The sequence below is a fragment of the Dendrobates tinctorius genome, unplaced genomic scaffold, assembly GCF_039654945.1.
Source record: "Dendrobates tinctorius isolate UK_male_01 unplaced genomic scaffold, ASM3965494v1 ptg000008l, whole genome shotgun sequence".
NCBI lineage: Eukaryota > Metazoa > Chordata > Amphibia > Anura > Dendrobatidae > Dendrobates > Dendrobates tinctorius.
Genome location: NW_027361676.1, coordinates 22,552,842 through 22,579,077, shown reverse-complemented (window position 1 = coordinate 22,579,077; position 26,236 = coordinate 22,552,842). Strand labels below are relative to the sequence as shown.

Sequence of the window (26,236 nt, the reverse complement as noted above, 5' to 3'; positions counted from 1 at the left end):
TTGTTGTTATTAATGAGATATTTTCATGCCAGACAATAATAGCATATCCAATGCGTATGTTATAAATGTCTCATAGATATAGGCTCCACCAGAGCCCTAGAGATGTATCTAGAGAATGGGATCCTCCAACCACCATCTAGCCCCAATGTGGAAAAAGTAAGTTGGCCACGCATACTCAGCTCTGTAATCACTTTCATGGAAATTCTGAAAATATCAGAGAAAGTATGACAATAAGTGTACACAACAAAATCAGATATTTTGCAACTAAATATAATATCTGGTAATTTTATTATTGATATTTTAAAGATTTTAACATTATATGAACACAAAGAAATCTGCAGTATACAGTGTGATGAAAAAATAATTTATTATGGATGTCTTTACAGTACCAGATAATTTATACTGTACATATGTGACATGTAAAGGTACAGATAAATATTAGGAAGCTTCTTGTTCAAGATTAAGTAAATCATGAAACACCAGCACAATACATTCTGTATGTCAACTGAGTGGGATTCATTCATCTATATAGACCCAGAAATACACTTTTATATGGCACATAGTTAAAAATATGACCTTTCTATCTATATTTACAAGCATTTGCTTCTGTGTGTCAAAAGTAAAGACTTCATTATCTGGGTGCTATGTCAATGGACAAAGATACCCTGTTAATTACTACTATTACCTAAAATACAAATCCTATACATTACTATCATATACATTGCTGACATAGAGCACTGCCACTCATAAAAATGTATGTAAAGTACTAGTAAACATATAAAAATACCTATGTACTTGTTGTGAGTGCATGTTACGGTCACTACCGAAATACTGAGAACACTAAGCAGGCTAGAAGCAACTGTGTCTTTGCCTTTTATCCTAGTTATGGATGTCCTCCACTCATTGGGTATCAGTTTGGGGTCACTTTAGGTTTGGACTTAAGTTTTGCAGACATGCAAAAATGTTTAATACAACCACATACCCAACCAATTGGTTTACAAGTATACCTAAATGTTTTCCCCGCCTATTGTTAAAACTATACATTTCTTCATTATCCACAGTACATATATCACGAGAATAAGAAATACAGTATATGAGTTCATTAAATAGAGTGGTACTAAACATCAGCTCAAAATATAGACTATTACCTAAGTATAATATCGTGCCACAATATTTTACTTTTTTTTTCTTACAAATTTGGCATATAGATTACATAATAGAGGTTGCCACCAGGGCAACGTACAAAATACACTAAAGTGATATTCCCAAAGAACATTTACAGCTACAGCTTACATATTTGTATGTCACAAATGAAGGGGGAGCAGTAAATTAAAATATTTTAAATCCGGGCACTGAACTAAAATACTGACGCACAACATCTCTGTTATCTTCATTGGATTTGTTTTTCCAGTTTTAATGCTGGACTTATTCCTGGAAAAAAAGAGAAATGTTATCAAATTATATAATTTGTTATATATTGTTATCAATCCTCTAAAGATTGTCACTTATCCAGCTTCTATCTTACCTGGAAAGACATTTATTAATATATCAATGAGAATTGTGTAACGTTCTTTTCTAGAGTATCTGTTAACAGGTCAAAAGTAGACACATTACCAAAAGAACACCATACCTACAGTGAAGTATGGTAGAGGAAACATTACGCTTTTGGCCTAGAACTGGTGCTTTAGACAAAGAGGAAGAAATTAAGAGTTCCAAATATCATTCAATTTTGCATCAAAACCTCAAGGCCCCTGCTATAAAGTTGAAGATGAAGAGGAATTTAAACTTTCAGCATAACAAACCAAAGCATACCTCCAAATCAATGAAAGAATTGGCTTTTCCAGAAGATCAAAGTTATAGAATGCCCAGCCAGAGCCCAGACCTGAATCAAACTGAAAATCTCTTGGTTGAACTGAAGAAGGCTGTACACAGGAGATGCCCTCATATATTTTATAGGTGACATTAAAGGTGGTAAAATTCTGAAATTATTCTCCTTGGTATGATTTCTTACATGACAAAACCTGGCATTTTAACAAGGGTATGTAAACTTTTACAGAAGCAATATGTGACAATCATTGATTGTATAGAAGAACAAAGCATCATATGAAGGTATCATAGATTTGTTGGGGGGCTTAACAATTTCATGCTGATTCTGACATGTATTCCACAAGGAAATCGGTATGTATATATGTATTCTGACTCTCATTTTTCCCTTTCCTCAGTGATTAGAGAAGAAAAGCTTGAATTTGTTTCTAGTGCTGCTCACAGATTGAGGATCCAGAAAGAAATTTTCAATTAAGAACATTTTTAGCTTAGTGTAGTTGCTAGTCGTGAATCCAATGATGACCACTCCTTTCTCAGGAATTAAACATCTAGGGACCAGAGGCAATGTAGTGGTGCTCCAATCCCAGAAAATAAAATAATACTTCATTTTTAAGATTAAAATCTCGAAAGCCCAATGTCCTGAACTGAAAAGCATTGTATAATTTTTCTCTAAGAAAATAAGTGTTGATTGTAAAAACAGTGTTGAAGAATAGTTGGGCACAACTAGATAGTAATATTTAGATGTATGAATCATTCTGCTAACAATGATTTATTACTTCAGATTTAATTCAAAGCAAAACATGTGAACTGTTTAGATAAGGCCAGTCTTCCATCCACATTAGTCATACCTCCATTTCTGCAGTCTTTCTGGATAAAAACCACACTTGCATTGGGTCTGTTTTTCCTTTCATGCTCACTGGTCCTCTATACTGTAAATTAAACTGGGGGTCGGCATTTTCTGGACTCATAAGACATCTGAAAAATCAGGGAAATCATATAATTAAATTTAAATGGTACAGAAGGACTAGCCTTTTCTGTCATAATCATGATGACGTGTTACTTTTTGCATGTACTATCACAAGGCAGTTTACAGGTCACATCTTATAAACTTGTAATATGGAGAACTAGCTTAATATAATCTTACCATTTTAAATATATAGATTTTTATATATTCATAGGTATTAAAAAACTTCCTTATCACCCCCCAATGGGGGTGGTCTTGTCCTGGAAGCCTGGGAGTTTGAGGGTTCTGCGCAGGATCTTAGTTGTTCCCAGTATTGCACTTTTCTGGACAGAGAGCTCAGATGTTGCTCCTGGGATCTGTTGAAGCCATTTTTCCAAATTAGGGGTCACTGCTCCAAGTGCTCCTATCACCACTGGAATCACTGTTGCCTTCACCTTCCATATCTTCTCCAGTTCTCCTTTGAGGCCCTGGTATGTCTCCAGCTTCTCTTATTCCTTCTTTCTGATGTTGCTGTCACTTGGCACTGCCACATCTATTATCATTGCTGTCTTCTGATTCTTGTCTACTATCACAATGTCAGGTTGGTTAACCACTTCCTGCTTATCCGTCTGGATCTTGAAGTCCCACAGGATTTTAGCCCTTTCAGTCTCCACCACTTTTTCTGAGGTCTCCCACCTGGACCTAGTGGGATTTAGCCCATATGCTGTGCAGATGTTCTGGTATACAATTCCCTCTCCTTGGTTGTGTTGCATCCTGTCACTATGTGTTGGACGGTTCCTGAGGATTCTTTGCACAGTCTGCGCCTTGAGTCTTGTATGGTAGATTCCTGCTTCTATGGATCTGGTTGTGCCGCTATGATTAGTGCCTCTGTGCTATCTCAGAGTCCAGCTTTCTCCAACCATTGGGAGGATTTCTCCATGTCAGCCACTTCCATTATCTGTCGATGGTACATCCCATGCAGCGGCTTGTCTTGCCATGATGCTTCATGTTCCTGTTCTTCCTTCCAGATCCGTTGTTGTATATATATTTGTAAATATATATATTTTTATATTATAAAATATATATAAAGAAAGAAGATGCTAAATCTTGGCAGTAAGTGAAAGTTCTTGTATTTAATTGTTCTTCATTAGTTCCCATAAATATGTCATTTTATACTTGGAAAATCAAAATCTCCAGCTTTTGATCCTCACAAGAAAAGCCACTTAGATGAATGATCCTGCCAGCCATTTACCACACACACACACACACACGTCTATTTTAGTGAATAATTGTGCAATTCTCCATTCTCAATCTGGCAGAGCTACACGTCTGCCATAAGAACACCACAAATCAGTCATGATGGGCTTAGTATCTAGTTACTTGGATCCTGATATATTTTCCAGCTGTATCAGATAAATCTTTTCATTTGGAGATTTCTGCCTACTATAACACCTCGTGAAGCTTTTATTGCGCATTCCTTCCTTGTAATTTAGATAGGTGCTAGATGTCTCTGGCTGTCTCATTTAGTCCCAAAGGTATTACATTCACTATTGGTCATCTAGATCATCTTGTATTAAATACTTTTTGATCCATCCATTCTACAGAAACAGAGAAAAATCACATCAGAGCATCCTACAGATGAGCATTTACAGTAGGTCTAATAATATGATGACTAATCAGATGCAAACTGAATCTGTAGATTGGAAATTAGAAGGAAAAGTAAGAAGCTGATAAAAATTTAGACAATTTCTAACATCCACAGGTTGTTTCCTGTTCTCCGCATAGATTTCTTGTGTTCAGAGGCATTGTCCCATAATGTTGCTGTGTATTATCATACAATTACAGTGGGGCAAAAAAGTATTTAGTCAGTCAGCAATAGTGCAAGTTCCACCACTTAAAAAGATGAGAGGCGTCTGTAATTTACATCATAGGTAGACCTCAACTATGGGAGACAAACTGAGAAAAAAAAATCCAGAAAATCACATTGTCTGTTTTTTTTTCATTTTATTTGCATATTATGGTGGAAAATAAGTATTTGGTCAGAAACAAGCTAACAAGATTTCTGGCTCTCACAGACCTGTAACTTCTTCTTTAAGAGTCTCCTCTTTCCTCCACTCATTACCTGTAGTAATGGCACCTGTTTAAACTTGTTATCAGTATAAAAAGACACCTGTGCACACCCTCAAACAGTCTGACTCCAAACTCCACTATGGTGAAGACCAAAGAGCTGTCAAAGGACACCAGAAACAAAATTGTAGCCCTGCACCAGGCTGGGAAGACTGAATCTGCAATAGCCAACCAGCTTGGAGTGAAGAAATCAACTGTGGGAGCAATAATTAGAAAATGGAAGACATACAAGACCACTAATAATCTCCCTCGATCTGGTGCTCCACGCAAAATCCCACCCCGTGGGGTCAGAATGATCATAAGAACGGTGAGCAAAAATCCCAGAACCACGGGGGGGACCTAGTGAATGAACTGCAGAGAGCTGGGACCAATGTAACAAGGCCTACCATAAGTAACACACTACGCCACCATGGACTCAGATCCTGCAGTGCCAGACGTGTCCCACTGCTTAAGCCTGTACATGTCCGGGCCCGTCTGAAGTTTGCTAGAGAGCATTTGAATGATCCAGAGGAGTTTTGGGAGAATGTCCTATGGTCTGATGAAACCAAACTGGAACTGTTTGGTAGAAACACAACTTGTCGTGTTTGGAGGAAAAAGAATACTGAGTTGCAACCATCAAACACCATACCTACTGTAAAGCATGGTGGTGGAAACATCATGCTTTGGGGCTGTTTCTCTGCAAAGGGGCCAGGACGACTGATCCGGGTACATGAAAGAATGAATGGGGCCATGTATCGTGAGATTTTGAGTGCAAACCTCCTTCCATCAGCAAGGGCATTGCAGATGAAACGTGGCTGGGTCTTTCAACATGACAATGATCCAAAGCACACCACCAGGGCAACGAAGGAGTGGCTTCGTAAGAAGCATTTCAAGGTCCTGGAGTGGCCTAGCCAGTCTCCAGATCTCAACCCTATAGAAAACCTTTGGAGGGAGTTGAAAGTCCGTGTTGCCAAGCGAAAAGCCAAAAACATCACTGCTCTAGAGGAGATCAGCATGGAGGAATGGGCCAACATACCAACAACAGTGTGTGGCAACCTTGTGAAGACTTACAGAAAACGTTTGACCTCTGTCATTGCCAACAAAGGATATATCACAAAGTATTGAGATGAAATTTTGTTTCTGACCAAATACTTATTTTCCACCATAATATGCAAATAAAATGAAAAAAAAACAGACAATGTGATTTTCTGGATTTTTTTTTCTCAGTTTGTCTCCCATAGTTGAGGTCTACCTATGATGTAAATTACAGACGCCTCTCATCTTTTTAAGTGGTGGAACTTGCACTATTGCTGACTGACTAAATACTTTTTTGCCCCACTGTACCAGTACCTTATGTAAATAGCTAAATTTTAGAGTGGACAGCAGACTTGCATGGTCTCTTAGTCTAGGATAGCACAGCAGAGGCGTATCTAGGCTTCCTGGCACCCGGGGCAAGAATTTGGTTCGGCGCCCCTCCCCCACTCCAAATCCCCCACACATTAACCCCATCCCCACTCATTAACCCCCATCCCCACTCCAAATCCCCCACACATTAAATAACCCCCATCCCCACTCCCAAATCCCCCCCCACACATTATGTACCCCCCACTCTAAATCCCCCACATATTAACCCCATCGCTACTCATTAACCCCCCCAAACAATAACCCCCATCCCCACTCATTAACCCCTGTCTATACTCCCAAATCCCCCAACACATTATGTACCCCCCACTCCAAATCCCCCACACATTAACCCCCATCCCCACTCATTAACCCCCCCAGACATTAATTCCATCCCCTCATTAACCCTCCACAAATTAATTCCATCCCCACTCAATAACCCCCATCCCCACACATTAACCCCATCCCCACTCATTAACCCCCCACACATTAACCCCCATCCCCACTCATTAACCCCCCACACATTAACCCCCATCCCCACTCATTAACCCCCACACATTAACCCCCATCCCCACTCATTAACCCCATCCCCACTCTTTACCACCCACACAGTAACCCCATCTCCACTCATTAACCCCCATCCCCACACATTAACCCCCATCCATTAACCCCATCCCCACTCTTTAACCCCCCACACATTAATCCCCATCCCCACATTAACCTCATCTCCACTCATTAACCCCCCCACACATTAACCCCCATCCCCACTCATTAACCTCCCACACACATTAACCCCATCCCCACTCTTTACCCCCCACACAGTAACCCCCATCTCCACTCATTAACCCCCAGTAACCCCCATCTCCACTAAACAGACGTCAGTACAATTGTTCCCTGGGAGCCGGCACGCGCCCAGGGGGGGGGCGGCAGAACGCAGCGGCCAGGGAGGACACTGCGGACCGCTGCATTCTGGCCCGGACTGCGCCCCCTGTCGGCTGCGCCCGGGGCAACTGCCCCGGTTGCCCCCCCTAGATACGCCCCTGCAGTACAGGCTCTGTGGGTGCGGAAATACTGTACACTCCTCTACAATCAATGCTCCATGTGCACCTCCCTTTAAAAACAGGTTCAGTAGAGAATTTATAGACCTCTGTGACATCCTTAAGCCCCCGTTACACATAGCGATATCGCTAGCAATATCTCTGTAACGTCAACGATTTTGTGACGTAGCAGCAATATTGCTAGCGATATCGCTATGTCTGATACTTACCTCCGACCGGCTCCCCCGCTGCTCATCGCTGGTCGCGCGAGAACGTCCTGGATCATTTCTCGTCGGGCGCTTCCTGCTGGGCTTCCTGTGGCACGGACAAGCGACGCGTGGACGCGGGCGGGAGGACGTCAGGATCGCCGCGTCTGACAGGTAAGTAACGACCCCCGACCCCTGCGATGTCGCTGGTGAGATCTGCCTGTGTGGCAGCTCACTAGCGACCACTTAGCGATGTACCAGCGATCCTTATCGTTGTCAGGATCGCTGGTGCATCGCTAAGTGTAACAGTACCCTTAAGTCTCCATTCAACGAAGAGTGATTCCACAGTGTGTACATAAGCCTTAAGCACGTTTGTCTCCCTGACATTAACCAAAATAGCTGAGACATGCTCAACAATTTAAAATTGACTACAATTTTCTTAAAGTTAGCACAGAGAATATCAATAAAGAATGGCTGCAGGAGATGTGGTGCACCCAGCATTTCACCATAACCACCTTGTGAACTTGGAATTCCTAGTAAGAGAGACTTAAAGGTGTTGTACCAAGTACATATTAATCAATGGATCTTGGAAAATAAGTTCCACAGTTGGATGTGTTATAAGAATAAATGTCTCTGTGCTGAGATAATCTTATACTGTAAATGTGCAAAAGAACATACAGACATTACAGCAGGGGATCACAGCTGATTATTTCTGTGAGGTAAAACATTGCTTAAAAACAGGCAGGGAAATGTTTTACCTCAGTAAAGAATCAGTTGTGATCCCCGCTGTTCTGTCTGTATACTCTTTTGCTTCTTCCCCTGCCCAGGAGCTGTGCTATGATCAGACCACGTCCCTGCACAGTCAGACTAAGCCATTACACAGTACACAGCAGGGGCACATTTATAACATTATCTCAGCACAGGAACATATTTTAACGCATCCAATTGCAGAACGTACTATTATTCCAAGATCTTTTGATCAAAATGTACTCTGTTTTCAAGGGAAAACCCCTTTAAAGTCTCACCACCCATTAAATTAACGTTGGCTGAACCTGCTGAAATCAGCAGGCATGACTGCCAGTCTAATGTGTATAATGGCCTCCTGACTCTCCCCTGACAGATCCTTTTGTTTTTGGCAAAATAAGCCACCCCCGGGGGAGTCTAACTGCAGCTATCTCATAGAGAACACAGGAATGTTTGGAAAAGTGAGAGCTCCTGTGTATGAAGGAGTCAGGAAAGATAGCAGCTGGCTGACCAATCTACTGTATATGAGGCCCATTAGCTTGGTCTCACACAGTAGAAAGCTGTTGTCTGAATGACTATATTAGACCAATGCCTACCCATCCTGTCACCCCAATACACACTCCACCTGTCTGAGCATGCAATTGATACTTCACTTCCACAATATTTTCTATAAAGAAAATATTGAATGGTTTTCACATATATTTAAAGGGAATCTGTCACTCCCGGCACATATATGACCTATTAATATGAGGCATACAGATAGCAGAAATGTTACACTAGTCCTACCTGTATGCCTCATATAAACGATCTTGTTGTGAAGAAATGTTATGTTCTTTCTTTATGTTAATGATTTCTTCCAGGCTCTGGAGTGTGAGGTGTCTGGAGGAAATCCCTACCTCCTGTCTTCATTGTAATACTTACCTCCTCCCATCAGCATCAGTTATGGCCCTGGAATCCTGCGCATGCGCCCTGCACTCCCTTAGAAATACATACCTCATCCTCCCTTCTGTGGGCACTGCATTCCGGGATCTTCTACGCAGGCGCTGGAGACTTCCGCTTCAGTGACCTCCGGTGTGTGCGCCGATAAAGTGCTCTCCCTACTTCCACCCTGCATAATCATAGCTATGTACGTGTGGGGAGGAGGACCCCCATATAGTGATTGGGCCGGAACCAAGGGGACCGCCATCAGAGTTATTGAAGGAATCACATCAGGAGGATTACAAAGGGAGACATGCGACTGAGGTTGTCAGGGCAACAGGGGGCGGGGCTAGGGTAAAAGGAGCAGGGGACGCGCTGAGGTGGCAGTTGGGGAAGAGAGAGAGTGAAGGCAGGACGCAGGGTGACTTGCAGGGGCACAGAGAGGAGCCTGCGAGGAAAAAGCTGGACATTTACCGACAAGAGAGAAGTGAGAGACTGTTCACAGAGACTGCTCCACGCTCTCGTTCTGAGAGAAGCATCCCTGCTACCCCCCGCCTTGGCGAGAGAGGAACTTTACCTCAGGTAGTGGCCGTGAGTACCCGTAACCAGGCCACAGAGGCCTGGGCACTTCCCCCCAGCCTTCCCCCATCACGCCGACCCGGCCGTCACCGGCCTGAAGATACGCCACCTCGTCACAGGCGAGATAAAAGGCTCACTACCCTGGCTTTGGGAGAGACTCCTTGATAAAGGACGGTTACAGGTCATCTGGGGAACTGCGTCATCACCGCGCGCCACCTCCATCATTTCCTTCAGGGCCTGTTGCGCCCCAACGGCAGCGCTTTCTTCAGGGCCTGTTGCACCCCAACGGTATCACTTTCTTCAGGGCCTGTTGCGCCCCAGCGGTAGCGTTTCCTTCAGGGCCTGTTGCGCCCCAGTGGCATCACTTTCTTCAGGGCCTGTTGCGCCCCAGCGGCAGCGTTTCCTTCAGGGCCTGTTGCGCCCCAGCGGCAGCGCTTTCTTCAGGGCCTGTTGCGCCCCAACGGTATTGCTTTCTTCAGGGCCTGTTGCGCCCCACCGTCATCACTTTCTTCAGGGCCTGTTGAGCCCCATTCCTTCCTGGGGAAGCGAGACTTCAGGACAGCTGCCTCAGCGACCTCAACGCAGCCACGCTCACGAAACCAGCAGTCCCTGGAAGGCTAAGTGGCTTTAGAATTTGAATAAGATTGTTGAGTTCCTGCGTGGACTGTTTGTTTGGTTCGCAATTGTATGTTTGTTCAAACAAGCCCAGTGGCTAAAGCTAGATAAAAAGTTATTTTGCAAACCATCAGTCGTCTAGTGTCTCGTCACTGCATCCTGCGAACCTGCTCAACCCTACATACGCATGGTTCCTAGCTATGTATGACTGTGTAGGTAGGAAGTGGGGAGAGAATATTATCGCTGCGCACACCGGAGGTCACAGTGACTCGCCGGGGCCTGCGCAGAACATCCCTGAATACAGTGCCCACAGAAGGGAAGATGAGGTATGTATTGCTAAGGGAACGCAGGCGTAGGATTCCGGAGCCATATCTGGTGCTGATTGGAGGAGGTAAGTATTACAATGAAGAAAGGAGGCAGGGATTTCCTCCACGTACCACATGCCCCAGAGCCTGGAAGAAATCATTAACATAAAGAAAGAATATAACATTTCTCAGGATCAATACCATTAACATGAGGCATACAGGTAGGACTAGTGTAACGTTTCTATCACCTTTATGCCCATATTAATAGGTTATACAGTATATGTCCTGGGGGGGTGTCAGATTCCCTGTAAAGGGATTGTCCGGTCCAAAGCAATAAGTCTGGAGTCACTCAGTGTGACTGTAGACTTATGAATTCCCCAGTGCATGCATTATGCACTGTGGGGACTTGCCATTTTTTGAGCCGTACCGGAGGGTATATATGAGTTATACAGTCAGAGCACTTTAGTGGGTGCAGCTTCGTTCCATACACTTGTATGGAGCGAGGCCACGCCTATGGGATGGCCGCGTCACCAGTCACGGCGCGTACATGGAGTGAGGCCACTCCCACTGGATTGGCTCTGACTGTGACAATGCATAACTCATATAGTGTGTATGACCAGCTTCATAGTATGGAGGCTGGAAAATATATTGTTTCTTAATAATGCTGATTTTTTTTCTTCACTGGAATTAAAATATGGTATTACTATAATTTACCATCAATATGTCCTTTCATTTCTATTTACGTATTTTTAATGGCCTTACCTGTATGTGTATTCAGATACATTTATTTTCCCCTTTTCTCCAGTTGTCTCTGTTCTACTAGTCAAATTGACAGTATTTCCGAACAGGCAGTAGCGCGGCATTCTCTGCCCAATAACACCTGTCACCACTTCTCCTGTGTGAATGCCAATTGTGATCTAGGAAGAAGGAGGCAAATGCAGGGTAATTCAATTAACCTTTTTTTCACAGCTTATTGTAGTCAATGGAAAGTGATGGAGCCCACTGATTCTATCAGTCCTCTACTTCTTAAAGGTTAGCCAGACACTGCTCTTAGGCCGGGCTCACACATGCGAGAAACTCATATGAGTGTCTCACATCTTAATACCCGGCACTTGGGAGCGGAGCGTGCAGCTGCATAGAAATACATGTAGCTGCACGCCCCGCTCCCGAGTGCCGGTGGCAGTGCCGGGTATTAAGATGCGAGACTCGTCCGAGTTTCTCGCATGTATGATCCCAGCCTTAGTGTCAGATAGGTAAGGGAACATACGCATGAACTTGACATGTTGTCAGAGATCGACCGTAGCTGATTAGCCACCTAAATACTAATTACAGTGGCAGAAGTGGAAGCAAAAGAACAAACATGACAAAATTACGTGACTTTTTGTTGAATTTATAGCTTGTCTATGAATAAAGAGGAATAAAGACTGGGACATATTTATCAAGCTGATGATGTCAGAAATCTGACATAATTTTCACTAAAAAATGGTCTTTTATGACCTTATTTATTATGTGTTTTAGATGCTTTCTGTGCCCTTGCTGACAAGGGGGTGTGGCATAACACACAACACACTTTGCCAAAAAGTTGAGCAAGAATAGACATACACATATCTGGTACAACATAAGCCAAATAAAAAGTGGTGTAAACTTAGACTAGACAGTCTCAATGAACACTATAAATCATCATGGTACAGTAGATCAGCCATATTTTAAGACTGTGTTGTTTTAAGGGGGTTGTCAGTCTTAAAGAGAACCTGTTAGCACTGAATAAACAGTGACTTGCTCAAGATGCAGTGGAGAATGGTGGGGGGGGCTGAAAACAGAAAGCAGGCCCTGCCCCGACATCCCACCCAAGAGCACACAATACATAACTTTATGAAAACTTCATCACAGTGCCATTTTGGCCATGCCTTTAGTTTATGGGGCTCAATCTTGCTGACAGGTTTTCTTTAAGCTACAAGTCAGCAGTCACTCTATATGACTGCAGACTTGTGAATTCTCACTTCGAGCACACCTGTGCGTTGTGGTGATTCCCTGGTGTCAGGAGTGTGCAGTCATGCGACCACAAGTATATGATATGGATACTCCTGGCCACATTCCAACTAGACTGATTCCAGCCTCACTAAATACAGTTTCATTGAGTGAGACAGCGCACATCTAGTCGGAATGTGACTGTGAGTATGCATATTGTATACTCACAGTCATATGTCTGCCTGCTCTTGGCGCACCAGAGAATCCTAACAGTGTGCGAGATGTGAAGATTCACGAGTCTGAAATCACATAGCGTGACTGCAGACTTCCAGACTTCCAGCTTAAGACTAGACAATCCATTATAAACCTTTAGTAAAGATTGCATATCTAAAGAATCTGATAAATTAGTGTATTAGGTCGGAGGACGTGTGCTCCAGAAAACAATCCTCACTATAACTTTACGCAACAAAATATAATTTGAATGACTATGTACCTGCACAGATTCCCCATCTACTTGAACTTGTCCAGCAATCTCCATCATGTCTAACGCCAGGTGACATACAGACCTTGCATGGTGGACACATGGTTCTGGAAGGCCACTCACTGTCATATACTTATCACCAACAGTTTCAACCTTTAAACAGAAAAGATTTTTTTTTATTTTACCAAGGAACACGCTAAGTTATTTACATGAACTGTTTCAGCAGATTGATTTAGACATGTGAAGCAGTACTGAGGCACTTCATACCAGGTAGATACAGAAGAAATGGTTGGTCATTGCAAAATGTAAATTGATTCTTCTTTACTGATATAAATAGAAAAAGTAAAAAACAGTAAAAGGCAGTAACTGAGGTGCTCTGGACGCCTTAGCCATTTCACGTTACATTAGGCTTGTATGGGATTTCATAAAAGAGCACCAGAGAGAAATAGTCCACACTCTCATGGAACTGTTGCTCCAATCCCTTCTAACAGGTATTAACGGTTTACCACATCTATCGTAACTCTGTAGTGAATTAAAGAGATTTTCTTGGTATATAATATTGAGGACCTAATTTTCCAATAGATCATCAGTTCCAGAAGGGTGGGAATCCATCATATAGCAACTGATCTCTGAGTAGTGGACAATTCCTTTCATTTAGAAGCTAGTTTAAAAAATTACAGAAAAAAAAATTATTCTATATTAGTACACGACAACATATCATAATAGACCCAACTAGAGTATCTGTTCAGGTGTCCTCTGTTGTCACGATCCATTTTTGGATCTTTGTCAGAGTCTGGACTCTTTTATATAAACCTTTTTCCTTTCTGGTCCTCGGGGGTTAATATGAGTTTTTGCCCCCAGTGGCCGCTGGTGTTACTACAACCACAGTTGGTCGGCTGCTGGGTTCCCCCCGGTGGCTGCTGGTGTTACTACATGTTTAGTTTTTCAGCAGGTGGTGACTACTTCCACTTCCATTTATAAAGCCACCTGGTGCTGCAGATCACTGTTGGTAAAACTGGTCATTTGCTAACCAACCTTGGTGAAGACTGGACCTACCTGGTGCAGATTGGATTCCGCTTTTCTGGAGCAGTGGTGATTCTGCTGGATGCTGATTGCGTGCCTTACTCTGCTGCTGGGAGCATTGGCACCAGATAAAGCTAAGGTGTGGTTTTTAGTTGCTTTAACCCCTTTCTGCCATGAGACATACTATCCCGTCCATGTGCCCTGAGACTTAATTCCCAGGGACGGGATAGTACGTCATAGCGATCAGCGGCGCCCACGTGGTGAGTGACGCTGAACGCGGCCGGGTGTCAGCTGATTATCTCAGCTGACACCCAGCACAATGTGTCAGGGGCAGTCACGGGCCGCCCCCGACACGTTAACCCCTTGTACACCGCAATCAAACACGATCGCGGTGTACCGGGGGTTAAAGGGAAGCATCGGCTGGGAGGGGGCTCCCTCCGTGCTTCCCTGAGCCCCCCACGGCAGCACAATGTGCAGCGCTGCTGCGGGGGGCTCCTTCCCTGCAGGCCCCCGAATCCAAGATGGTGACGGGGACCTTCGGGGGCCTGCAGGGAGCCAGCTTCCTCAGTGCCTGCAAAGCGCAGGCACGAGGAAGCCTGCTGCACTGCCTGTGACAGATCGCTGATCTGTCACAGTGACCTGTGATGTGACAGATCAGCGATCTGTCACAGGACAGTGATGTCCCACCTGGGACAATGTAATAAAGTTAAAAAAAAAAAAAAAGAGTTCAAATAATTTTAAAAAAAATCGTCAAATAAATTAGAAAAAAAAAAAAATATTCCCCCAATAAATTAATTTTTTGGAAATTAAAAAAAAATAAAAAAATAAAAGTACACATATTTGGTATCACGCGTCCGTAACGACCTGCTCTATAAAACTGTCCCATTAATTAACCCCTGTAGCGAACCCCTTAAAAAATAAAAATAAAAAACGAAGCAGAAAATAATGATTTATTATCATACCGCCGAACAAAAAGTGCAATAACGCGCAATCAAAAAGATGTATATAAATATCCGTGGTACCACTGAAAACGTCATCTTGTTCCGCAAAAAACGAGCCACGAGACAGCATCATCAGCAAAAAAATAAAAAAGTTATAGCTCGCAGAATAAAGTGATGCAAAAATAATTATTTTTTATATAAAATAGTTTTCATTGCATAAAACCGACAAAACATAAAAAAACTACCTAAATGAGGTAACGCTGTAACCGTACTGACCCGAAGAATAAAGCCGCTTTATCAATTTTATCGCAGGCGGAACGGTGTAAACGCACCCCCCAAAAGAAATTAATGAAACGCTGGTTTTTGTTCATTCTGCGTCCCAAAAATCGGAATAAAAAGCGATAAAAAAAGTCACGTGCCCGAAAATGGCACCAATAAAAACGTCAACTCGTCCCGTAAAAAATAAGACCTCACATGACTCGGTGGGTCAAAATACGGAAAAATTATAGCTCTCAATATGTGGTGATGCAAAAACTATTTTTACAATAAAAAGCGTCTTTTAGCGTGCGACAGCTGGCAAACATAAAAACCGCCATAAATAGTAAATCAAACCCCCCGTTATCACCCCCTTAGTTAGGGAAAAATAATAAAATTAACAGAAAATGTTTTTATTTCCATTTTCCCACTATGGTTAGGGCTAGGGTTAGGGCCAGGGCTAGGGCTAGGGTTAGGGTTAGGGCTAGAGTTAGGGCTGAGATTAGGGTTAGGGGTGTGTTGGGGTTAGGGTTGGAGTTAGAATTGGGGGTTTCCACTGTTTGGGCACATCAGGTGCTCTCCAAATGCAACATGGCGTCTGATCTCAATTCCAGCCAATTCTGAGTTGAAAAAGTCAAATGGTGCTCCTTCCCTTCCAAGCTCTGCCATACGCCCAAACAGTGTTTTACCCCCACATATGGGGTATCAGCCTACTTAGGACAAATTGCAAAACAACTTTTGGGATCCAATTTCTCCTGTTACCCTTAGGAAAATAAAAAACTGGGGGCAAAAATATCATTTTTGTGGAAAAAAATGATCTTTTTATCTTCACGCCCGGGCGTTATAAACTTCTGTGAAGCACTTGGGGGTTCAAAGTGCTCACCACACATCTAGATAAGTTCCGTGGGGGGTCTAGTTTCCAAAATGGGGTCACTTGTGGGGAGTTTCAATAGTTTAGGTACATCAGGGGCTCTCCAAACGCACATGACACCCACAGACCATTCCATCAAAGTCTGCATTCCAAAACGTCACTACTTCCCTTCCGAGACCCGACGTGTTCCCATACAGTAGTTTTTTCCCACATATGGGGTATCAGCGTACTCAGGACAAATTGGACAACTATTGGGGTCCAATTTCTCCTGTTACCCTTGGGAAAATAAAAAAATTGGGGACTAATTGATCATGTTTGTGGAAAAAATATGATTTTTTTATTTTCATGCCCGTGCATTATAAACTTCTGTGAAGCCCTTGGGGGTTCAAAGTGCTCACCACACATCTAGATAAGTTCCTTAGGGGGTCTAGTTTCCAAAATGGGATCATTTGTGGGGGGTTTTCACTGTTTAGGCACATTAGGGGCTCTCCAAAGGCAACATGACACCCGCTGACCATTCCATCAAAGTCTGCATTCCAAGACGTCACTACTTCCCTTTCGAGCCCCGACATGTGCCCATAAAGTAGTTCTCTCCCACATATGGGGTGTCAGCGTACTCAGGACAAATTGGACAACAACTTTTGGGGTCCAATTTCTCCTGTTACCCTTGGGAAAATTAAAAAATTGGTGACTAAAAGATCATGTTTGTGGAAAATATACGATTTTTTTATTTTCACGCTCGGGTGTTATATACTTCTGTGAAGCACTGGAGGGGTCAAAGTGCTCACCACACATCTAGATAAGTTCCTTGGGGGGTCTAGTTTCCAAAATGGTGTCATTTGTGGGGGGTTTCCACTGTTTTGGTACATCAGGAGTTCTCCAAACGCGACATAGTGTCCGATCTCAATTCCAGCCAAAAACGTCAAATGGCGCTGCTTCCCTTACCAGCTCTGCCATGCGCCCAAATAGTGGTTTACCCCCCCATATGGGGTATCGGCGTACTCTGGACAAATTGCACAATAACTTTTAGGGTCCTGTTACCCTTGGAAAAATAAGAATTGAGGGTGAAAAGATAATTTTTGTGGAAAAAATATGATTTTTTAATTGTACGGCTGTATGTTATAAACTTCTGTGAAGCCCTTGGGGTTCAAAGTTCTCACCACACATCTAGATAAGTTCCTTGGGGGTGTAGTTTCCAAAATGGTGTCATTTGTGGGGGGTTTCCACTGTTTTGGTACATCAGGGGTTTTCCAATCACGACATGGTGTCCGATCTCAATTACAGCCAAAAACGTCAAATGGCGCTGCTTCCCTTACAGCTCTGCCATGCGCCCAAATAGTCGTTTACCCCCACATGTGGGATATCAGCATACTCAGGAAAAATTGCACAATAACAATTAGGGTCTTGTTACCCTTGGGAAAATAAAAATTGGGGGTGAAAAGATCATTTTTGTGGAAAAAATATGATTTTTTAATTTGTACCGCTGTACGTTATAAACTTCTGTGAAGCCCTTGTGGGTTCAAAGTTCTCACCACATATCTAGATAAGTTCCTTGGGGGGTCTAGCTTCCAAAATGGGGTCACTTTTGGGGGGTTTCCACTGTTTAGGTACATCAGGGACTCTCCAAACGTGACATGGCGTCCGATCAGAATTCCAGCCAATTTTGCATTGAAAAAGTCAAACGGCGCTCCTTCCCTTCTGAGCTCAGCCATGCGCCGAAACAGTGGTTCCCCCCACATATCAGGTATCAGTGTACTCAGGACAAATTGCACAATAAATTTTGCAGTCCAATTTCTCCTGTTACCCTTGGTAAAATAAAAAAAATTGAACCTGAAGTATTTTTTTTGTGAAAAAAAGTAAAATGTTAATTTTTTATAAATATTCAAAAAATTCCTGTGACGCACCTAAAGGGTTAATAAACTTTTTGAATGTGGTTTTGACCACCTTAAGGGGTGCAGTTTTTAGAATGGTGTCACTTTTGGGTATTTTCTATCATATAGACGCCTCAAAGTGGCTTCAAATGTGATGTGGTCCGTAAAAATAAAATGGTGTTGCAAAAACAAGAAATCGCTGGTCAATTTTTAACCCTTATAACTTCCTAACAAAAAAAATTTTGGTTCCAAAATTGTGATAATGTAAAGTAAACATGTGGGAAATATTACTTATCAAGTTTTTTGTGTGCCGTATCTCTGTGATTTAAGGGCATAAAAATTCAAAGCTGGAAAATTGCGAAATTTTCAAAATTTTTGCCAAATTTCCATTTTTTTCACAAATAAACGCAAGTTATTTGAATGAAATTTTACCACTAACATGAAGTACAATATGTCATGAGAAAACCATGCCAGAATCACCGGGATACATGGAAGCGTTTCAGAGTTATTACCTCATAAAGGGACAGTGGTCAGAATTGTAAAAATTGGCCCGGTCATGAACGTGCAAACCACACTTGGGGCTTAAGGGGTTAACCTCGTGGTGTCTGTTTTATATTTGCTTTCGTGTTATTGGTGCAGTTCACTTTATTCACTGTCTCACCTCCTGGGGAGGGGGTTGGGTGTGTTAGCGTGGGTGGTCAGGAGCGGGAGCTCCGAGAGTGGACCCTCTGGACCGTGGCACCGAGGGACCCCGGGCGAGCTGCCAGGTGGAACCGACCCCTATACAGGGACCGTTAGGAGCAGGCCCAGGGGTTCGAGTACCACGGTAGCCGGTACCGAGAGGGGCGGCTCAGGATGGACCGGAGTAAGACTGAGACTGGAGTAGGACGGCAGGAGCACTGAAGACAGGACTGGAGTAGGACGGCAGGAACACAAGGCAGGACTGGAGTAGGACGGCAGGAACAGTGAAGGCAGGACTGGAGTAGGACGGCAGGAACACAAGGCAGGACTGGAGTAGGACGACAGGAACACGGGTAGCAGGACTGAGAAGCTGCTGTGAGGAGCAGCCGAGACAGGAACTGCAGGAGCAGAGTGTGCACGATGGAGCGAGGCCAGAGTGTCAGGAAACACAACGATCAGGCGCCTCCCTCAGGGGGAAGCGGCCTGATATGGCCCCGTCTGGTCAGCCATTGGTCCAAATGTGCTTCCGGGTCAGGGCACAGCCGGAGCATAAGAAGCAGGAAGGAGGCGCGGCCGCGGCCCATGGCGCATGCGCATAGCATGCAGGGAAGGCATCGGTCGCGGGTCTGTCTCAGGTGACCGCCGCGGCCGTCGGGTGGAGAGAGGCTGCGGCGTGGGAGCGGAGGGCGACTGCGGCGTGGGAGCGGAGGCCGGGTGAGTATGGCGGAGCAGTGTAACAGTACCCCCTCCCCTAAGCCGCCCCCCCCGGAGATTAACAAGAAACCTCTTGAGGATACGGGGAGCATTAATATTCTCCCGAGGCTCCCAGGATCTCTCCTCAGGACCAAAGCCCTTCCAATCAACGAGAAAGAAAGTCCTACCTCTAACCCTTTTCACAGCGAGGATGTCCTGCACTTCAAAAACGTTGTCGGCACCCACCGGCTGAGGACCAAGATCAAGCGAGGAATGGAAACGATTCAGCACCACAGGCTTCAGGAGAGAGACGTGAAAGGTGTTCGGGATCCGGAGCGAAGCAGGCAACCTCAATTTGTAGGCAACTTCGTTAATACGTCCCAGAATTTCAAACGGACCGATGTAGCGTGGACCCAACTTGTAGGAGGGCAGTTTTAGTCGGACGAATTTGGAGGAGAGCCAGACCTTGTCGCCAACACGATACGGAGGAGAATCCAACCTCTTTTTGTCTGCATAGTTCTTCATCTGATCAGCGGATCTCTTGAGTGATGTGTTGGTCTCAGCCCAAATCTTAGAAAATTCTGAGGACAAGGCATTGGCCGCGGGTACCTCAGAGGCAGGGGTTATCGGAAGAGGGACACCAGGATGTCTGCCAAAAACAATGAAAAACGGGGACTTGGCCGAAGACTCACCAGCATGGTTGTTATAAGCGAACTCTGCCCAGGGGAGTAAGCTGACCCAATCGTTCTGGTGGGCGTTAGAGAAGTGGCGTAAGTATCCCGTAAGCGTCTGGTTGGTACGCTCTACTTGTCCGTTGGACTGTGGATGGTAGGCCGAGGAGAAGTCGAGGGAAACGTTCATAAGCTTACAAAGCGAACGCCAGAACTTGGAGGTAAACTGAACCCCTCGGTCAGACACAATGCGTCGAGGTAGTCCATGAAGCCTGAAGACTTGATGAATGAAGATCTCGGCCAGCTCCGGCGCTGAGGGAAGACCGGGCAGAGGGATGAAGTGAGCCATCTTGGAAAAACGATCCACCACCACCAGAATGACTGAGCAGCCCGCAGAGCAGGGTAGGTCGGTGATGAAATCCATGGCGATGTTCTCCCAAGGAACCGTAGGGACAGGCAACGGAAGCAACAAGCCAGACGGAGATCTCCGTGGTACCTTGTTCTTTGCACAGGATGGACAAGAAGCCACAAAATCGAGTACATCTTGGCGAAGTGAGGGCCACCAGTAGTGACGTTTGATAAGATCAAGGGTCTTCTTAGTTCCGGCATGGCCGGCCAGTTTGGAGGAGTGCCCCCATAGAAGAACCTTTTGCTTGAGATTCTCTGGCACAAGCGTCTTGCCAGGCGGAGGAGTAAGCCAGTTCACTGGAGCCACGGTGATGATCCTAGTGGGATCAATGATATGTGACGGTTCCTCCGTGGATTCGTGTGGTTGGAAGACCCTGGACAGGGCGTCGGCTTTGGAATTCTTGCTGCCGGGACGGAATCGGAGCTCGAAATCAAATCGGGCAAAAAATAAAGACCATCTGGCCTGGCGAGGGTTTAGTCTCTGGGCAGACTGGAGATAGGAAAGATTCTTGTGGTCCGAGAAGATGACAAAAGGATGGACAGCTCCTTCCAGGAGGTGGCGCCATTCCTCCAAGGCCAACTTGATGGCCAAAAGTTCCCGGTCACCGATCGAGTAGTTACACTCGGATGGAGAAAAGGCCTTCGAGAAGAAGCCACAAGGGTGCAGGCGACCGGAGGCGGTTCTCTGGGACAGCACCGCCCCGGCACCAGTCGAGGAAGCGTCCACCTCGAGTACAAAAGGTCGATCGCTCTCAGGGCGATGCAGGACCGGAGCCGTGGAGAAAGCCCGTTTTAGGGACAGAAAGGCCTCCTCTGCCTCAGGAGACCAATCCTTGGAAGTAGACCCTTTACGGGTGAGCACAGAAATGGGTCTTGTGATCGCGGAGAAGTGGGAGACAAATTGCCGGTAATAGTTGGCGAACCCGAGGAATCGTTGTATCGCCTTTAATCCGACGGGGCGAGGCCATTTGAGGATGGCAGACAACTTCTCGGGATCCATCCTTAGACCAGCGTCGGAGATAATGTATCCCAGAAATGGCAGAGAGGTCTGTTCGAAGAGACATTTCTCGATCTTTGCATACAGACGGTTCTCCCGAAGACGCTGAAGCACCAGGCGGACACTCTTTCTGTGGGACGAGAGGTCCGGCGAGAAGACGAGGATGTCGTCTAAGTACACGACCACACAGGAGTACAAGAGATCCCGGAAGATCTCGTTGACGAACTCTTGAAAGACTGCAGGAGCATTGCAAAGACCGAAGGGCATGACCAGGTACTCGTAATGGCCATCTCGAGTGTTGAAAGCGGTCTTCCACTCGTCACCTGCACGGATACGGACCAGATTGTAGGCTCCTCTGAGGTCCAGCTTGGTAAAGACCCGAGCCCCTCTGAGACGGTCAAACAGTTCCGGAATGAGTGGAAGAGGGTACCTGTTCTTGATGGTAATCTCATTCAAGCCCCTATAGTCAATGCATGGCCGTAGAGTCCCGTCCTTCTTTTTGACGAAGAAGAACCCGGCTCCCGCGGGCGAAGAGGATTTCCGTATAAAGCCTTTGGCGAGGTTCTCTTGGACGTACTCGGACATGGCGGTGGTCTCCACGGGAGACAGAGGGTAGATTCTGCCCCTTGGGGGGGGTTGAACCAGAAACAAGTTCAATTGGGCAGTCAAACGGCCGGTGTGGAGGGAGGACCTCTGCTTCCTTCTTATCAAAAACATCGGCGTAGGAGCTGTAAGCTGGAGGAAGACCCGGAAGGTCTGGAGGTGACCGTGGAGCGGCCGCCAGGCGGACAGGAGTCAGACAGCGAGCTTGGCACGGGTGCCCCCAGCGGAGTATCTCCCCAGAAGACCAGTCGAGAACAGGCTGATGAGTCCTTAACCATGGAAGACCGAGTAGAATGGCGTGACAGAGCTTAGGTAAAACGTAAAAGGCTATCTTCTCTCGATGTAAGGCTCCGATTTGCAATTCCACCTCTTCAGTGACCAAGGTGACGGTCACCTGTAGCGGTTTGCCATCCACGGTGGCAATCTGAATTGGGTTAGATAGAGTGACTACAGGAATTTGGTATTTGTCTACCTCTTCCGGCCGAATGAAGTTACCCGCTGAGCCCGAATCCACGTAGGCCACCTCGGAACCACGCCTCCCTCCTGAAACCAAAAGCACAGAAATCGTAAGGGGTTGAGAGGAATCATTATCATCACCTAGGAAGGCCTCTCTTACCTGACCTAGGTGGAGTCGTTTCCCTGTCTCTTAGGACAGGTGCGGATATAGTGTGACGAATGACCGCAATAGAGGCACAGACCTTGTGCCCGTCTCTCTCTCTGACGTAACTCGGCCAACCTGAGATGATCTATCTGCATGGGCTCACCCGAAGAGAGGGAAGAAGATCCGACTGAACGTGAGCTGGCCGACTGAGCGAAAGGAGGAACTGACCTGGAGGAGCGCCTGTCTCTCACTGACTCCCGAGCGCGCTCCAGGAAGCGCAGGTCAATGCGGGTAGCCAGCGAGATAAGGTCCTCTAAGGTGGACGGGGTATCTCGACCAGCGAGTTCATCCTTTATTTTACTAGAAAGACCGCGCCAGAATGCCCCCACCAAAGCTGCGTTATTCCAGCCGAGCTCAGAGGAAATAGTGCGAAAGCGAATAGCGTACTGTCCGACCGTGAGAGAGCCCTGGTGTAAGTTAAAGAGTGACTCAGTGAGAGAGGCTAACCGGCTCGGCTCATCGAAAACCTTACGAAACGTATCCAGGAAAACCGGGAGACTCGAAACGACCGGGTCGTCACGTTCCCAGAGCGGGTTTACCCAAGAAAGGGCCTCTCCCTCCAGATGGGACATGATGAAGGCCACTTTGGCCCGGTCCGAGGGATATTGCTGCGGCAGCCATTCAAAGTGGAGACTACACTGATTTAAGAACCCCCTACAGAGCTTGGGATCCCCGGTGAAACGAGGCGGCTTGGCGAGGCGGGGCGTCGGATGAGCAGCAGACGCAGGGGGAGGAGTCGGCACTGCAGCGGCAGCCTGGAGGGCCGACAAGCGACTATCAAAGGAGGCCATGTAGGACAAAATGTGGGTTTGAGTATCTTGCTGCTGGCCCAGCTCCTGTTGGAGACTGGCCAGCTGAGTGGCATTTCCAGGATCGGCCACCTGTAAGGCCGACAAACGGGTGTCCATCGACTTCATGATTGACATAATGCGCGCCTGATTCTCCCGTAGGAATAGCAACTCTTTCTGGGTAGCAGCCGTAGTACCGGCGGAGTCCATGGCCTGATCGTACTGTTAGCGTGGGTGGTCAGGAGCGGGAGCTCCGAGAGTGGACCCTCTGGACCGTGGCACCGAGGGACCCCGGGCGAGCTGCCAGGTGGAACCGACCCCTATACAGGGACCGTTAGGAGCAGGCCCAGGGGTTCGAGTACCACGGTAGCCGGTACCGAGAGGGGCGGCTCAGGATGGACCGGAGTAAGACTGAGACTGGAGTAGGACGGCAGGAGCACTGAAGACAGGACTGGAGTAGGACGGCAGGAACACAAGGCAGGACTGGAGTAGGACGGCAGGAACAGTGAAGGCAGGACTGGAGTAGGACGGCAGGAACACAAGGCAGGACTGGAGTAGGACGACAGGAACACGGGTAGCAGGACTGAGAAGCTGCTGTGAGGAGCAGCCGAGACAGGAACTGCAGGAGCAGAGTGTGCACGATGGAGCGAGGCCAGAGTGTCAGGAAACACAACGATCAGGCGCCTCCCTCAGGGGGAAGCGGCCTGATATGGCCCCGTCTGGTCAGCCATTGGTCCAAATGTGCTTCCGGGTCAGGGCACAGCCGGAGCATAAGAAGCAGGAAGGAGGCGCGGCCGCGGCCTATGGCGCATGCGCATAGCATGCAGGGAAGGCATCGGTCGCGGGTCTGTCTCAGGTGACCGCCGCGGCCGTCGGGTGGAGAGAGGCTGCGGCGTGGGAGCGGAGGGCGACTGCGGTGTGGGAGCGGAGGCCGGGTGAGTATGGCGGAGCGGTGTAACAGGGTGTTTAGCTCAGGGCTAAACAGGAGATAGGGACTGGTCGGGGACTTGGGCCTCACTACCATCAAGTGTACCCCCAAGTTAAGGAGAGTCAGGGCACCTCCTTTAGCCTGAAGGGCAGTTCAGGGGCCCTTGTTCCACGTATACTGTTTCCCCGCAACTGCCCCGTGACATCTGCATGCCTGCTTCATTAAATGGGTGGTTCGAAGTCCAAAGGAATTTTCATCCTAAATCCCTATCTATTTTGTGCCATAATCTAAACAATCTTCTAACATACTTCCATTAAAAATTCCTTATGCTTCTCTAACCTACACTACCTAACTATTTTTCTTTTTTATTTTTCATTTTCTTTTTGACAACACTTTGTTATACATACTAGAATACTCAAATGAAGCATCATCAAGGGGTAGAAGAAGCTGTGGCCATTCTTGTTTACTGCGTTCCACCCTCCGGATATGTGCCTCTGTTGTTATTTCTTTATTATTCCGGCTTGCGTTCCAAATACTGGAACTTCCGGTCATGAGCCCACGTTGCAAGCATTCACTCGCCACTTCTCCCTCTTGCGTTCCAATGACCGGAAGTGTTAGGCACTTTTATCATACGATTATTTTCCATATACTGTACTTAAAGTGTTATGTTGTTTATTATTTGAGCTGTTAATTCACCACAATCCACTGATCATTAACTGGTATATGAAAATTTGAGTATATCTATGCGGATTACACATCCGGAAGTCATCACAGTGTATGTTCCACCCACCGGAACTATCATACGTGGGTCTGTTACACACATTCCTCCATGTGTTTATTGTGCCTATTCACACATGCTAAAGGTTAGTGGTGATCAGTCTTTATTATTTTGTCTCTATTTAAAGCAGCCCTGCATTTCCGTTCCCTCTCTGCAGAACAGCATAGAGAGTGGAGGGACCATATGTCTCTGTTTAGCACAGCACTTATGATTATGCTTGAATGAAACATGTTGGGATGATTTCCTTAGGGATATTGCAGGGCATGTCTAGTACAGGGGTAGCTGTAGACTACCCTGGTCAGGGCGGGAGTTTTGGGGATAGACTAACGTTAGCCCCATAAGGACTGACAGAGTATTGTTGGTCCTGTGAATCGTCTGATGATCCGGTTGTGATTTAGAATGGACTCCCCCCTCCATGCAGCCATCTGATTGGTGAGATTGTTCCTTTTTATGAACTCTTTCCTTAGAATCTCTATACCAATTGAGTAGTATTGGCATTATGATGCGTAAAAAATTTATATATGATTACAGGATTCCTGTGACTAAATTGTCAGAATATGATGTGTTCATATTTGTTATAGTGCATCCTGTATATATATATAGATTCTTGTCTCAGCTACTGCCTGAGGAATCTATTTATCCTATAGGAGGTGCTCTACTTTGGTTTTTCTTATCATATGAACCGGAGGATCACCCCTTGTTTTTATTCACATGGTGGCACATGGTTGTTTTTTTCTTAATTTATTAAGTAAAAGTTCTGTTTTAATCTCACTTTTCTGCTATATTCTATAAGTGGGAGAACTTGCACAATTGGTGGCTGACTAAATACTTTTTTTCCCCACTGTATGTGTATATATACTGTATATATATATATATATATATATACACACACACACACACACACACATATATATATATTTTGCTTGCCCAAAATATGAAG

At 45.7% G+C, this 26,236-nt stretch overlaps 1 protein-coding gene across 2 annotated transcripts in view; it reads right to left on the bottom strand.

Moving 5' to 3' along the window:
* Positions 1-343: 343 nt before the first annotated feature.
* Positions 344-26,236, bottom strand: part of GUCY1B1 (guanylate cyclase 1 soluble subunit beta 1) — a 125,188-nt gene continuing 99,295 nt past the window's right edge. For both annotated transcript variants that reach the window (XM_073576430.1, XM_073576431.1), the window contains exons 11-14: positions 13,140-13,280; positions 11,441-11,595; positions 2,673-2,799; positions 344-1,431 (exon numbers count right to left, since the gene is read on the bottom strand). In XM_073576430.1, the coding sequence (XP_073432531.1) occupies positions 1,426-1,431; positions 2,673-2,799; positions 11,441-11,595; positions 13,140-13,280 (429 nt within the window). In that variant the 3' untranslated portion in view covers positions 344-1,425. The remainder of the gene's footprint in view (positions 1,432-2,672; positions 2,800-11,440; positions 11,596-13,139; positions 13,281-26,236) is intronic.